Raw genomic sequence first — 16,415 nt, 5'->3', positions numbered from 1 at the left:
GCTTATGTGAAAGTAATAAGAGATGAAAGGCATGTTTTTATGTCGTCTGCAGCAACAAAGACAATTCAACCACTGCTTGTATTTAAATACCAGTCCTTGAACTCTCAAAGCTCTTTTTAACAGATAATATCTTTATAAACAAAAGTTGTGTTGAATCACACAGCATCTACCCTTAAAGTAGTATCAGCATTTTAGAAGAGACACCCCCATGTCTTGAAAAGCATATCACTATTAACATAAGCAAGGAATTAGATGCAGCTCTTCATAGACTAGTTTCTCCTAAAAAAAAGTGAAGATCCTTTAAGACAGTTACCTAACAAAAGGACTCCTTGGATTTATTTGATCAAAACAGCTTTGCTTCAGTCAATTGGAAGGTGCCTCAGCACACAGCACTGTACAAAGAATACCAGTCTTCAGCTAAGCTCCTGCTCCCTAAGGACACCCACTAATGCTCACAGAATCTTCAAGGATCTGGACTTGTGCACAATCTGCAGCCTAGGTAAGTTTACAGAAAAAAAAACCCACTTATTCTCTATGTACTTCCACTTCAGACCAAACTTCATTTGAGAGGTGGTTACAGTGTAATTCCTGTGAGGTTTGTGCTCCTCCAAGAAGAGAGAAGGTGGGTAAGGTAACTGTGCTCTATCCTTCTCCCAGGTGATCAAAGTGAGGGATTCATCCTACCTAAACAGGATGGACACCTAAGAACATCTAAAATGACTTAACCCTTTAAGATCAGCCTACAGTAACAAGGGATCATCCCAGTCCTACTGACAAAAAGGTTTCCTCACGTTTGTTCCAGCAAAATGCTGAGTATTACCCGCTTTTATACTGCGTGAAGAAACTCACTCACATGAAACATAATTCTTTTGACAAGTTAAAACAGTTTTAAAAGCACCTGCTTGGCTTTGGCTCCATTTCCCACTTTGACAGATTCCAGCACCAAAGCATCAAGTTTTCCAGAATAAACCTGTCACTCCCAGAAGTTAGGTCAGGGCTTTAATAGGAAGGCCTCTTTCAAAAGACTCTCTAAAACAAAAACCTGTGACCAAACTTCTCACTTCTCCAGATAATTTAAAAATCTTCCTGCACTCCAGAATACACTTCCACAATGGATTACATATGGAGCAGCTCAGGGTTGAAACCCCTTAAATTGGAAACAGAAGTAGTTGCATATAAGAGAGAGCTCAGATATGAAGTGCTTTTCACAAAGAATTGAAATCAAGACACTCAGGGAACCCAGCAGGTGAGAACCCCAGAGAAACAAAATAAATTCCATGGGTTAACTAACCCAAATTCTTGGAACAGAAGGCGGCCCTTATCTTTTCATTAAACTACCCTCACCAAACAGAACAATTACTGAAGATAACTATCAGGCAGCAGCAAAATTAGCTGTAGCATGGAAAAGCATCCTACTTTTTCCGATCATTCCACCTCTGCCAAGGTCACCTGTCTGTCACTGCACAGGCTGCCCATGTGCTCCTGCCTGATTGCAGCCTGTAATATGCACCAGCTCCAGGCTGGAGAGCAGCAGTCTCTGCCAAGCTGGGCTGCCCAACACAGAGATTCAGGTACTGTGAGCACCCCTTTGCTGCAGCAGCCACAATAAACTGATTTTTTAATCACACACCAGAGGACACAGTCAAGTAGTTGGCAACATGATGGACCAGCTCAGGGATGTTTATTGGGGAAGTGATCAGCGTACATAAGCACACATACTCTCAGCGAGAGCGTAGGCATGAAAGAAACAGAGCCTGCAATTCAGAGCTTCTCTACTGCCCCATGGACACAGCGTGGAAATGGCTGAGAATTCCAGGACAAAGTCATGAAGCACCTATATTTTTCTGAACAAGTTCCCATACCAGTTAATTTTCTTAAGCAGCAGCTTTGCAATATTTTCTTTTGCATTCTGACTGCACAGAACCACTCGTTTCTTCTGAGTATATGGAGAACAAGCTTAACAATACATCACTCCTACAAAAGTGGCAACTGTATTTCCCCAGGGTTTTGGGGAAATAATTTCTGAATTTAGAAAAGTAGAAATGTGTTCCCTTGCCTGTTTTGCCTGAAAACTGCTGCTCTAATATACAGTGCTGTAACTGCTCCTCCTCTAAAACCTACTGGGGAATAAAGCTGAAGTCTTTCAGCCACTTGGTACACCCAGTCCCCCTACTACTATATTGCAAATATTAGTGAAGTTATTTGGAGCACCAAAAAAAAAAAAAAATTCAGTATTACAGTATTTCATGAAAGTTTAACAATGAACAGAGTCCAGCCTTCTCTCTGGCTTTATTTATATTTCAAAAGCCGATACAAAAATGTTACACACGTACCAGTCACTGTTGCAGACCAGAATTTTGAGCAGTCACCAGGAATTCAGTGCTGCACTATTTTACAACAAAGTGCAACATTCTGTGTTCAGCTGAAAGGGTACTCTAATGCAATATTCAAGCCTGGTGGGTTTTTTCCAAGCTTTTGGCAAATGTGGAAAGTCCACTGCTTCCCAGTAGCTCCATTATTTTTATGTAAGTGACAGCAGGTAGCTACCTAAATAGATTGTTTCATTATATAAAAATGCCACTACAAGTATGGTCCTGCTTTACTTTTGTGGCTTGGCTTAATCCAAAAAATCAGTTCTGAAAGCACCTAGTTATACCAATAGCCTAATTACATGAAAACATTGATCTGTTTTCAAGCATGCAAGACCTAGTCAAAGCAAGTATCAATTTTAGCTACTGGGTTTTCAAACAAAAAGCTTTTTTACAAGAGACAATTAAAGCTTCCATCAGCTTACCAGAGGTTACTGTGAGAAACACATCTAAGCTACAGGAGCATTGGTCTATTTCTGACAGTGGTATTTAAGTATTTATTAAGGTGTTTTCATCCATTTATTCATTTGGCTGACATCCACCTGCCACATGTAACATTTGAAATTGCAGTTAACAAGCTGCTAGAATAAGGAATCTGGGTAGTGTGCAGTTGGATATTTTCTATTAGCATAATAGGCAAGAGCTTCTAGAATTTGTCTTGCTGATATACTTCAACTCTGCCTGAAGCAAGGATGGGAAAACAAACCCCTGCTAGTACAAAATAGTTCAAGTATGTAAAAAAGCCACTGACTGTTTTTTAGTAACAGTATTTGCACAAGCAGAAAAAAACCCTCCCAGTTTCTCACAGATCTCTAGGAATATTAAGTGAAGTTCTGTTTTAATTTTTAAAATACAGAAGTTTAATCACTTAGCCAGTATAAGAGTTCTACAAACTGCATTATGGATAATGTTGCACATCTTATGACTGAGTGCAACACCAAAAGCTAGAGTGCTGCCAGCGACAGTGGTAATACAAATTGGCAATTTCAACATTTCAGTTCAGAAAACATGTTATTCTAAACCCAACAGATTTATATAATGTATGTAAATATTTATTAAACCCAGTCACCATGCTACAGTATTAGATTAATAAACCCTCTCATTTTGAGAATAAACCAGCATAAGGTATGAACACAATGAAATCTATATGAAATTTTACAGTAACTTTCCAGAAGTATGCCTGTGGCCTAACAAATCTGCATTAACATACTGTAGATTTAAAATATTTACTTGTCTTCTTAGCATACCTAATGTGTAAGAATAGTTGCTTAATACCCAAAAATAAATATAAGCTTTCAATTGAAAGCACTTATTTTCCTAGATTTCCAAAGTGGAGTCTGAGGGGTGAAAATGCTTCAGACTTGTCATCAGTCCACTTCAGTACATAAAAGCATCTCCTGCCCCAGTTTTTCGTTGAAATCCCAAAGATTTGCTTCCAGTGAAATATGACCAGAGCAGCGATTTCCTTGGCAGCCCTTCAGTCTGTTTCCATGGCAGCACTGCGGGATTCCTTGGCCACCATGAGCCGCATGAGCTGACTGTGGAATTTCTCAATCTTCTTCACGTCTTGTGCCTGGTCTGTTCTGTACAGCAAACACTGCAAGACAAAGTTCCTGATATCAGATCTCACTTCGACTGCTCTTACCTTGTTTGTAGCTGCTGTGCATTTGTGCTTGGAACACACAGAACAAGGAGAGCACCGAAATGTTCAGCAGTTACCAGAGGCAGCACCAACACACCTACCCCGTTTCAGAGCACAAACATATCTGTGGTTGCTTTTAAACTTCTCCTTAATGCTCATGCCTCCCATACTGAGAACAGGGAAACTCATGATTTATACTAGTTTCTTCTAGCTCCAAAAAGCTGTTAAAGCTTGGGTTTTAAAGCTGTCCTTTTTTTGTGTTGTCTAAACACAGAAACGTATTTCAAACCTGTTATTTGCCAATTCTTTATATTCTGAAAGCAAGCTTATTTTGCCTTTCACAGTCCTTAATGTTACACTGCCAGGGACATAAAATTCAGTATTTCCCATTGAAAGGGATCCCCTTCCCCAAGCAAAACCTGTTTTTCTAAGACAGCCCTAAATAGGGAACACAGAATCTGATTAAAATTAAAAAAAAAAAAAAAACCAAAAAACCAAAAACCCCCAAACACTAAAATAACCCAACCCAAATGCTGAAACCAGTCCCCATTTTCCCCAACCTGGTGTAACATCCTAAAGGTAACCTATACCCCAGAAGAGTTTTATCACCTGACTCCAACTTTTCCTATGGGAGATTTCAACAAAATTACCCTTAAATTCCCCATTATCAGTGCCCCACAGTCAACAGCTCAGCCCTACTGCCCTATCAAGAAGTGCCTTTGCTGGAGTTTCACATCCATTCCAGGCACTTGAAATTCCAATGCCAGACTACTTTTCCTGGAAAGAAGAAATTTGACTCTTTTCCAAGTCTGAAGGCAAGAGTAGGGCAGAATACTGTGTCTGGACTGCAGAGCACCAGAATACCCTGGACTGCAGAAAAACAGCTCCTTAGCTGGAACATTGCTGTCACTCAGTCTCATAATCACAAAGAAGGAACTTCACCTATGGCTGGAAGCTTTCACCACCCTGAGCAGATCAAAGGACCCCACTCACAGTAGTAAACACCTGTAGTAAACCAGTAGTAAACACCTGTTTGAAAATGCTCCTGAACTGGTCAGTGTCAACGCAGACACAGCAATAGGGAAAGGCTGAGTACAAGTTTTTAGAAAACTGTCAGGCACTCTCAAGGCAGTGTCCAGGAGCTCCCAGGCTGACTGACAATAAACACAAGTCTGTGAGTGGTACAAGAAGCTCTGAAAGGGGAATGTGCTCTGTACTTACAGCCACATCATCTGTTACTTTGATACAGAGGTTCCCATCACAATGTCGGTATTTGAGGACAACACGGACCTGAAATGACAAACATTTTAATTTTTAATATTTTAGGAATTAGCACCGACAGCAACAATTCTCAGCATATATTGAAGGGGATCTGCCCACATTCAGACTACCCTTAACCATAATTATGTACTGCACCATGTTTCCAGCACCTCTGTGGCAGTGCTCAGCTCTGGTGCTGTGGGAGCTGTGATCCCACAGCCAAGGTGCTGTGGAATTTGACCCCCCACATTTCCCTGCCTTACAATGTAGGCTGGTTTTCTAGCAGCACCAGCAAGGTTAACACTGGGCATGTTCAAAAACCCTGCAAATTCAGCAACAACAGTTGCAGAGACCTTGGAGACAGGCAGGACAAACCATGAGAGTCACATGGAGACGAGACACCCCCTCGCTGTGTATCACAGCCCAGAAAAAACTACTGGAAGCCTGTGTTTGTAGGCTTGAAACACTTCAAAAAAGAGTAGCTCCACATGAAGACTTGAAAGGGATCAGCTGAGTGGGGCAGGCTCAACACCACCACTTTTTCTGCTATGGTACCTGAACTGTTATCACAGCTAATCCTGCTCACCTGCCCTGAGCTCTGACCCATCCAGTCCCTCTGGACCCTCAAATCACCAAAGTTCTCAAAGTCACACTGTTAAATATCCACATCCTCAGTGGCTGAGCATTAAGTGGTTCCCCCCGCCCCAGCACAGTTTGCAGCCTCAGCTAACATCAGGAACTGGAAACAAAGCAAGGTTGCCTTTGAGAGCATTCTGAACTCGCAAAGTTTTTATTGTGCACTGATTTGTGCTAATGGCCAACAACCTCCTTTGCTACAAATACATTTTGAAATTCCTGTTGCAGAGTGGATCTCACCACAGATTCACCCTCTGTTTAACAAACTGCCACCTCCTGAGCACAGCAGCGGTGTAACAGCACATCTCCCTGCTGAGCAGCCCCAAAGGCACCAGAGGCTGGCACAGGCAGCAGGAACACGCTCCGTGCATCCATAACCTGCTCCTGCTAAGGCAACAGCACTCAGCACCTGGCTGGAGAACACACACCCATCTCCCACAGCTCCTGTTCTTCCTTCAGCTTCCCAGCAAGCCCCATTACAAAACTGCTGGGGCTTATTCTCTGCCAAATTAACAGGAGGGTACTTGTGTTGTGACAACAGAGCCTATATAAACCCCTCTGTAACAAATTTACTGCCGTGGATGGGAAGAGATTACCTTTAGAGGTAAGGGGAAGAGCAACTCCTGGCTGCAGTGACATCCCTTCTTTCATTTAATTTATGTCACAGAGCCTAGGAAGGCAAAACTGGGCAATATGATTATCAGCAGCAATCACATATGGTGTCTCTGTGCTAACTAAAAGGCAGAGCTAATCTGCTTTAAATAATCAGATATTAATTTAATCTTCTGAAGGTTTCTCTAGTTACCCTATTTTTGGTGAAGAACACTAGGCCTTTTTTACTGAAGTTTTCTCAGGTGTGAGTTTCACATCACATTTTTGTGCTGCTTTTTAGGCGAACTATCATGCTTTTTCTGAAGACTGAGGTTAATTTTAATATTTGCATAAACCACGTTCCCAAAAAGTGACCAGAAACAAGAAACAGTCATAAACCAAGAAGTTATGTCCTTGAGGAACTGTTCTTTAGGATGCAAATGCCTTCCAGTCTGAAACGTCACTGCAGGCAACAATGCAACGCATTGAGCTAATGACATGACAAATTCAAATAATACAGATCTTAAACGCTATAAACTCCTAAAATAAACTAATTATTGATACTTCAGCAGAACTCTTAACCTCGGTTTCCAACACACAGGTATATAATGAATGAGCTCAATGTCTTTGAAGTTCAGCTCTTGAGGTTCACCCCAGCAGCCAGTAACAGCAGCTGGAACACCGTTCCCTAGGGATGCTCCTGGGGCTGTAAACGAAAGGACGCTCCCGCTCCACAGGAAAGGACTGCCAGCTGCAACACCAAGGAGCAATCCCCTTCCTCGCAGGCTCTTTTCCCCGCACTCGACGCTGCTGAGGCCACGCTCCAAGGGCTGTGTCCAGTTCTGGGCACAGTTCTGCCACTGCAGGAAGGACGCGGAGGTGCTGCAGGGAATCCAGAGCAGGGCAATGGAGCTTGCTCAGCCTGGAGAAGAGGAGGCTCAGGAGTGACCTTATCGCTTCCCACAACTCCCCGACAGGAGGGTGCACCTGCACACAGGCTAAAGCTGTGCTAGGGTGGGTTTAGGGCGGGCATTAGAAGAAATTTCTTCATAGAAAGGGTGACCGTGCATTGGAAAGGGCTGCCCAGAGAGGTGGTGGAGTCGCCATCCCTGGAAGCGTTCAAAAAATAAGCAGACGTGGCACTTAGGGTTACCTGCGGCCTACTCAATATGGCTGATTCGGTCATAGGTTGGACTCGACGATCTCAGAGCTCTTTTCCAACCTAATCTGCGATTCTGCAGTTCTCGCCTCCCCGGTGCAGCCACCAGCGAAGCCCCGGGCCCGACACCGCCCGCCGCCCCCGCCGAGCTGCGCGCAGCTGCAGCCGCCTCCAGATCGCCGCTCCCGCGGCCGGGCCGCGCACCCTCCCCTCCCGACCGGGGCTGTCCCACCTTCATGGGGTCGGCGAGGTAGAGCTTCTCGGCGGCGCGGGTGAACTCCTCCCAGGCCTGGAAGTGCGGCATGGCCGGGCGCGCTCGGCTCCCCGCGGCCGCGGCAAGATGGCACCGGGGGCGGGCGGGCGCGCGGCTGAGACGCCGCCTGCCATTGGCCCGCGGCACAGCGCCGCCCAATCGCGGCGCGCGTAACTCAGCGCTCCCGCCACAGCGACCCCTGGAGGCGCGGCGGGGTGGAGGCGGCGCTCCCCGCCCTCCGCGCAGGGAGAGGCGCCCGGTGGCGGCCGGGGCTGGGGGCCCGTGGGTGGCGGGTTCGAGCCCCGCCGCCGGCGGAGCGCCCACCCGCCCGGGGCCGGCGCTTGCGGGTTGATGCCAGGCCAGGTACGGGGTGTCTCCGCGGTAAATTCACGCTCTGAGGCCACGGGGGATGCGGGTGGGGCAGCGGGGCCCTGAGGGTCCGGCGGGAGGTGAGGGCCGTGCGGCTGAGGTGTTCTGTTCGCTCGGCCGGCCCTCCCGGCTGGAGCAATTCCCAGGTTTTCCCAGGCTGGAAGGGCCTGCGTGAGGCTGGAGGTTGGCTTCGTGTGGAACAAAAAGGTTGTGTGGGAGCCCCTCGCTGCCTTCCCTGCTCTGAGGGGTGCTGAGGCGTCGCTAAACTAAAGCTGCTCTCTGAGGAAGAGGCTGAATGGAATAGAATCCCCTTCAAAAAGGAAATGAGGGTGGAAAAAAAAGGATCTGAGATTTCTCCCGGTGTGTTTTTAAAATCCCATTGCCCGCAATATTTTTTGTGCCTTTACAGAACAAAGCCTGCAGCCAGGCACGGAGCCTCGTGTCACACGGCTTGTGCTGCTGCTGCAGTGACAACAAGCACCTAAAACTTGCAGTTTCTGTTCTCTATTTCACAGGGATTCACTGAAAACCCAAAAGCTCCCGATAATGATTCACATCTCCAAGTTTTACTGAACAACTCGAAACTCACCAGTGTGGCCAAACAAATAAACCGGAAGGTTTAGGGCAGATCTGCATTTGAGGGGACAAATTATGCAGGCTGTTGCAGTCTCCACTAGCAACATGGGGAAATACTATAGCTGCAGGCTTTTTTTGGCCACAAAAGGCACAATACGTGCAAGAGAGAATGAAGAAATGTGGCCTAGAAATAAAAGAGTGGATGGGAGGTAAGGGGAGAAAAACTAGAATGAAAATCCCTGAGTCAGTAAAGCAGAAAATAATTGTTACTGTGGGGATCTACTCTGAGAAAGTCTACAGTGATTAGGCTGCCAAACTTCATAAATTGTGACTTGTGGGTGTTTTGTGGTCTAAACAATTCTGGTAAAGGGCTTTGCACCAATGAGTGGGGGCTATGGAGGGTGGAAAGATTTAAGGATTTTTTTTTTTTCTTTCTTTCCAGCACTGCTCACAGGGTTTAGGCACTGATGTGTCATAGAACCCAGCTTCAGATCTACAGGAGTTGTCTTCAGAGATGCTGAGAATCAACAGATTATCAGGTGATAGGTTTATGGACAGAGCCTAAAGCAATCATCCCAGACACAGAACCCAACCTGGACAGAATGGTTCTCTACTCTCCTTAAGTTGGGGTACCTATTTATAGCAGCAGAGTAAGAATTGCATTTGGTAGTGTTGTACAGACATGTAGGGGATGTAAACATGTGGAAAGGAAAGGTGTGGGGAGCACAAACCCTGTAACACACATTTTGCAGAGCCGTTGTTCACCAAATTTGGGTCCAGGTCTTCAAGTGGGACACGGGTGCACCTTCTGAAAGAGCCTCAGTTTTGGGCTGTCCAGTCATAAGCACTTTAGAGAGGATTTTAGTTTTGACTCAAATGTTCAGGATCTTTTGTGTGTTCTTTGACACAGAAGGGGTTCAGGAGCCAATGCCCAGTCATTAGCTCTGCAGCTGAGCTAATGCAACAGAGCAAGATCAGGAAAAAAAAAACCATTGTAGTATATTTTTTTCCCCATAACCTAGATGATTTCCAGCATCCATTTTAGGATGCAGCTTCTAAAACTGTTCTATAGGCACTATTTTGGAGGTGACCAACTGCAGCAGCCAGGGCAAAGAACAGAGAGGGATTTCATAACTGGCCTTGCCTGTGAGGGAAATGGGATGTGTCACAATGACAGTTCTTTACAGCCTGGTACACAGCTCTGCATAACCTGTTCCTGGCTGCAGATCTTAAGGATTTTGTCATCCCTGCCACTGCCACCACCACCTATGGCCCCACACTGTGCTGCCACAGCTGTTTGTGACTCTGCACTGGGGATCAAACCAATGCTGGGCTTAAAAGCAACACCATTTTTAGCAACACTTTTTTTTACTGAGATGAGTTTGGTTTTCTAGTTTAATATGTGGCCTTATGTACTGTTGTGCTGCCACAGCTGTTGAAAACGCACCTTTTTTGGTGGCAAGACAGAATATGGGAATTCCTACTGGTTTTGCTGGATTGCCACCAAAAATGAGGGGCTGGATATGAAACCACCCCTGCCCCCAGTTCTCCTGAAAGCAGGGCCAGTTGCTGAACTCTCCACAATTAAGAAGAGAAGCTATTTCTGAGCCCCAGGGAATGTCTGATACCTGTAGTTAGTGCACTGCTGTGCTCTGTTGTTCTCCTTTTGCCTGGAGAACAGAACATTTTCTTGACATGTTTGGAAAGTAAGTCAGACCACTGCAGCTATTCAGCTGTAAGTTGTATTTGATGTATGTCCAAAACTGTATTTTTCAAGTGAGTTCCAGTGAGTGCAGTAATAGTAGAAATCCTTCAATGGGCTTTTTGTTTAGTGAAATAAAATGAACAGTTGTTTACCACTGTGTGGAGTGTTTGGTATGCAGCCAATAATAATTTAGTAGTTAGTAAGAATTCTGCTAAAACATACATACTTATCTTTCTTTCTTTTCTTGAGTTTCTGCTTTCTGCCATGCAAGAAATCATTCCAACGGTCTTAACGGCCCATTCCATCACTTGCAAATGAAATGTGGAATGCTGTAAAGCCTCGTTTACCCTTTCCTCAGTCTGTCTCTGTATATCCTTGCTGTATTCCCTAGACCACCTTAGATAATGTCTTTTTTTGCTTGGATTTAAGGCCATAAAAAGCTATGAAGCAATAATGTAAGTACTTGTGTGATGAAGACTTTTCATGTGGGTTTTCCTCAGGCCTTTTCCCCTCATCCAACCTGTATGTACATGATTAATTATCTCTCTTTGATCAAGCTCCTACATGCATTGCCACTGCAAGTTCTGCTTCGTAAAGCTGTGTTCAGGCATCTGGATTGTACATGGTGATCTCTTCAGGTGTTTTATCTAGTGTTTTCCTTTGCATTAATGACAAACTGAAATGAAATAGTAGAAATAGAGAAAGCATTGCATTAGATTTTAAAATATCATCCACGGAGATCTTACAACTCCTGCAAAGTTCGTGGAAGCTGCAGCTGCTTAGCATCACTCAGGGTCAGACATTTGGTTTCCTGTTCTTCACATTAACACTTTTGTTCTATCTAATGCAGGTGCCATATTCTTTTTTTTTTTTTTTTTTTTTTTTTTTTTTTGTAAAACTATTTTTCTCTCCTGGATAAGGAATTCAGATAAGGGTACTAAATTCATTAAAATGGTTATCTGTCACCATGACACACTACTGGTGGGTAAAACAAGCTGGTCTTCCCAGCTAAAAGAAGCTTTGTATAGAACACTGTGCTTTATCATGCTAAATTGTGGATTAGATGGGAAACAATGGTACAAACTGATCTCAGTTATGCTGCTCTAAATCCAGAGTCATTCCATTGGATTTTTTTTTTTTTTTTTTGTATCTGTAACAGTATAATTAAGAGCAGACTTTGGTGCCGGGATGATAATCCTGTTCTTGGACCAGGAGCAACATAAAGTCGGCGCAGTAATTCAGGTCTGAGAGAGTGCTAATGAGGAGTTAGTTACAAGGCAATTATTACTGCCAAGAGTGCTTAATACTTAAAGGAGATGTAGTTGCTTCTTTCAAAATAGCTTCAACCCAGCCCTTAGCAAAGTTAAGGAGAATCCCAGGCATTGTGATTATACATTCCATTCTTGTGTGTGTATGGTCTAAACCAGCCTGGGATTTGTACTGATGCAGACTTTAATCACACGGGGCTATTTTTTTTTCCTTTGAAAGATGCATTTATGTGCATAGGGATGCAGATAAATCTTGAATGCACTGAGATTCGAGGTCTTGACTTCTCCCTGGCTTCTGAGTCTCCGTGCCCATGAGAACCGAGCCTGCAGTGAGAAGCACTTTGTGCTCCTGGATGGGTTAGAACACGCCAGTCTGAGCCACAGGTTTCACTCCACGGCTCCTGAAGGAGCACAAAGCACGCGGCTCCTTTTTAGGGGTTTTATGTTTTACGCAGCTTGGCTGAAGGTTTTGCCAGGTTGAGCCATACACAGTTAATTACATCAATGCCAGTTTTCTATTATTTTGGACACAAGCATTTTACAGAGTCATTCAGGCTCATATTGTCTTAGCAGGATAATTAAATGTTGGTGACACTTTGTTGTTAAAAGACAGTTCATGGCAGTTAAGGCTGTGTGTGGGCAGCAGGATTCCAGGGCACTGTCCTGGTACCTGTCACAGCCCAGTCACAGCTTCAGGGCAGGGTAAAACCTGGATGCCTGTCACTATCCTCATTCCTTTTCCCCAGTGCCCTGCTCCTGTGAAAGGAGCACGCTCCAAACACGGGGCCCTGATCAGGGCACACCGTGATCTACACTTGTCAGACACTTGAGCAATGACCTTGCCCAAGGCAGCATTGTTCCCTAATTTACTTTAACATCAGAAAAGACAATGTAATTTAATATGTGTTAAAATTTAACACTTTGTTAGGGAGTGTAGGTATGTGGATGGCAACAGCCATTACTCTGGAAAGAGAGTCATCCCTGCCATGGCCATGTTCTATCCTGAACAGAAACTGCCCTTTCATTTTTGGATGCTGTTCTGACAGTGTTCTTGTTAAGCGGCTCAGTTTTGATAGCTGGAAAGATTCATCCCTTCCTGTTAAGTGGTCACTTCAGTTCCTTCAGCATAACAAGGTATTCAAATGGATGTGCTGTCGTGCAGGAGACAAATGTTAGAGAGTAACCTCTCTGCTGTCACCACGCTGGCTGTTGAGGTTTGAGAATGAAATAGCAGTCCTCGTGATGGCCTTCAGGGAAAAGAGGAGCACATCTGGTAGCCAGCTCATGAACCAGCATTTGAAGCACTCTGGAAGCAGACAGGCAGTCTTAGCATTAACTGCTCATAGATTTTTGTATCACCATTACGTGAAGTTTCTGAGCCTGCTTAAGATGGGCTTAGATCATCTGCTGGCACACGCTGCAAGCACATTGATTTCTTACATTAATCTTTAAGCAGCAAAGCTTTTTATTTGATAGGCATGACTTAAGGCTGGTTTACCTGTGCTGTTCATGCTGCCATGGCTGACGTAATTGAGTACAAAGCACCAGAAGAGGCAAGAGAGAGATTAGATGCTTACAGTGATACCTTCCTAAATCCTCTGGAGCTGTGTAACTGCAGCTGGGGTGGAAGGGCTTTCCGAATTTTTTGACTTAAGTTGACTTCTAATTCTGAGCTACATGTCTGAGTCTGGATCAGATGGAAATTGCCTCCTCCTCAGTTCAGCCTACAGAAAGGGAGACAGAGCAGCTGTAATGCTAAGGCCTCAACTTTCCCGGCAGGTGAACCCTGCCAACTTCTTGCTCAAGTGAGAGTAACAGGCTTCCCCTTCCCCCAGCGCTGCTGTGAGAGCAGCAACCTGCAGCTGGTGGGAAATATTAGCTTTCACTGTTTGCAGAGAAAATTCATGCCTGTCCCCGAATTCACAGAGCCTCATTTGAGTGGACTCTTGATTTAGCTGTGGCAGTACAAGAGCTGGTAGTCCCTGCTACTTATTCATTGCCTTTTCCAGGGAATTAATGCCCTCTCAGGATGTGTTTGCAGAAATGCATGTGTAAGTACCCCTCAACCCACTTCAATCAAACTGGGCTAGCAAAAACCTCCTACTTAATCCATTTAAGTCTGGCCCAGGTTGACCGAAGTAGCTGAGGGGGTGTCCACAGGAGCCTACTCTGCAGGCAGATCTCAAGAGGTGGTAATTTCCACAAGAAGTAGGACGGGCTGAGCAGGAGGAGTGGATCTGAATCAGCAGCTTCTCCCATCCCCTGGGCTGCAGGCAGAGGAGGACTCCAGCACATGGGCCTGCTGGGCAGCCTGGCTGGCATAGCTTGGGAAGCTGCAGCAGAGGAGCTGTTTCCCCGTTTACCCCTTCCCAGACTCAGAGCAGCAGCAGAACTTTGTGCTGAGCAGCTGTGGCCAAGAATGCAGGGCTGAATAAAGACCTTGCAAGCTCCTCAAGCTCCTCTGTTCAAGCCTTTGTCCTTGGTCAAGGGCTGGTGAGGGTGGAGGTCCAAATTATGATCAAATTAGCATCAAAATGGATGCTTGACATTTGTGTTGCCAGTTCCTGGAACAACTGCAAGCACACACATTCCTTGGATGTCTGCAGTATGGCAGCTTCTTCTAAGAGGTGTTTGATCCAGACCTTGTGTAGTACTGGGCTCACAGACCCACATAAAGCATACACAAGAGCTGGGATCAGTGCTGGGAAGGGCTTCCTCACTCCCAACATACTGCTGCTCTTAAGACCCTTGTCATGGACGTTGCCAGGATTTACCTGGCTCTTTAGTTGGCTTGGGTCTGCAGAGGAATTTTAACATCAAATCTCTAAGGTTAGTGTTTTCAAAAGATTTGGATTAGATTAAAAATATGAAAGGAGACCTAGGTGGTGTTTAGGAGTGGGGGCAGGGAGAATATCTGCATAAATTCCATGCCATGGCTGTAATTTAATGTTGAAGGGATAGCTCCTAACAAGATTTACAATGTGCCCTAACCATTGCATTCGTGCTGAGGTGTTTTTCTCTCTCCATTAGCAACTTTTACTGATCTCATTTTTTTTAATGAGTAGTAAGTCAAAGGTTGAAGTGATCTTCCTCCTTCAGGAATTACTGACAAAGTTCCCCTTTCTTTTAGATGAGGCAGAAGTATAGAGGTCGCAGATACCAGAAACACTTATGCAAGGAATATGAATGAGGAGGAAATACTCACTGCTCTCACTCTTTTAGGGCCTGGAGAAAGACGATGAGCCTTCAGGCAATTCCCAGCCTGCTACTGATCCTCCTGCTTTGTCTCCCTGCCTCTTACCCACTCCTGGCTGGGAGGGACGGGAACTGGGAATGCTTTCTGGATGCTTTCTGATGAATCTGTGGCCAGATCTCTCTGTATAAAAGATTCAACAATCTGTGTCCCCTTTATGCAGCACAAAGAGATGAGGCAGGGCAGGGCAGTTGCTCATACATATTTCAAATATTTTTCTTTCTTTTTTCCTTGGGGTTGTTTTCACTTTTAGTTTAAAACAGGGTAAAACTGGCTGCCCTAAACCAAGCTCCTCTTCCATATAGTTTATTCTTGTTGATTTAAAAACAGGAATAATGAGAAAGATTGGCCAGTGTAGCATTTGCTATGCAACATTTACATGCAGCTGCTTTGAACTAAATTCCCAGCAGAAGTGAAAGGATTTTGAGGCTTCCAGATCTTAGCAGACTACTGGTTTTTTGCAGAGAAGAAATCTGTATCATATGTACTTCTCCAGAGATCCCTCCCAGCCAGCTAGGACTGTACTATCCTTTTTCTACCCTGCTGAGACATATTAGCAGCTTTTGGGAGGGGATCCTTCTGGACCTAGAAAGTTAATTAGTTTTGGTTGCAAATGTCTGCCACTGAAGTGACTGATTGCTTTTTGTAGGGAAAGAAAACTCTTGTCTCTAGAGTTGAAAACAGCAAAAGCCTGCAAATTTGTATATATTTTGGTGCTTATTTTCTCTTCTGTGGGGCAACACTCTTCGCCATATGTGGGGAAAATTTTTCAGCTGTTCTATTTCAGTTCTGGAATTGTAAGTGAAATGATAAATCTAATCTTACATAACAAGAATATGATCAGGAGTATTTGAAGGCCATTTGCAAATCAAATGCTGGTAATTTCAGGTAAGATAGTCTTGCCCTACTTTCCTCCAGCCTGGCCAGTTTCACAGAAGCTGAGAATCCTTTGACTCTGATAGATTTTTTTTTTTTAAGGAAATGAAACCATGATCTAATCCAGGGCCAGAGCAGTAAACAACTGGTTTGCTGTTTGGACATGTAAGGTAACTAACTCAGTTAAGGGGATGCAGGTTGCCTTAAGGTGAGGTGAGGATGTCTCCTGTGTCCACTCAGGAACCTCCTCACTCCTCGGTGGCGATGACAACTTCAGTGAGCAGATGCTTTTCTCCTTAGGAGCAGCATCAGTTTGATGTCCCATAAATCTTATTAGGTATTCTGTTCATTCTTCAGAGAAGTATCATGAGGGTTAATTATTTCTCTGCTCTGACTCAGACAGTGATTTTGTGCCAGAGGATTCTGGCAGTAAGTCTAATCCTAGTGATACCCTCAGT

The 16,415-nt window shown here is 44.6% G+C and overlaps 1 protein-coding gene across 1 annotated transcript; it reads right to left on the bottom strand.

The window, feature by feature from the left end:
- Positions 1 to 1,662: 1,662 nt before the first annotated feature.
- On the bottom strand, positions 1,663 to 8,018 carry SRP9 (signal recognition particle 9). The gene is made up of 3 exons (XM_041425132.1): positions 7,890 to 8,018; positions 5,233 to 5,301; positions 1,663 to 3,966 (listed from the first exon to the last, which is right to left on the bottom strand). The coding sequence occupies exons 1-3, from the start codon at positions 7,959 to 7,961 to the stop codon at positions 3,847 to 3,849; spliced, it is 261 nt and encodes an 86-aa protein (XP_041281066.1). The 5' UTR covers positions 7,962 to 8,018; the 3' UTR covers positions 1,663 to 3,846.
- Between the last annotated feature and the right edge of the window lie 8,397 nt (positions 8,019 to 16,415).

Source organism: Onychostruthus taczanowskii, unplaced genomic scaffold, assembly GCF_017590055.1.
Source record: "Onychostruthus taczanowskii isolate IOZ18803 unplaced genomic scaffold, ASM1759005v1 scaffold87, whole genome shotgun sequence".
Classification (NCBI taxonomy): domain Eukaryota; kingdom Metazoa; phylum Chordata; class Aves; order Passeriformes; family Passeridae; genus Onychostruthus; species Onychostruthus taczanowskii.
This window is presented reverse-complemented; position numbering and strand designations above follow the sequence as displayed.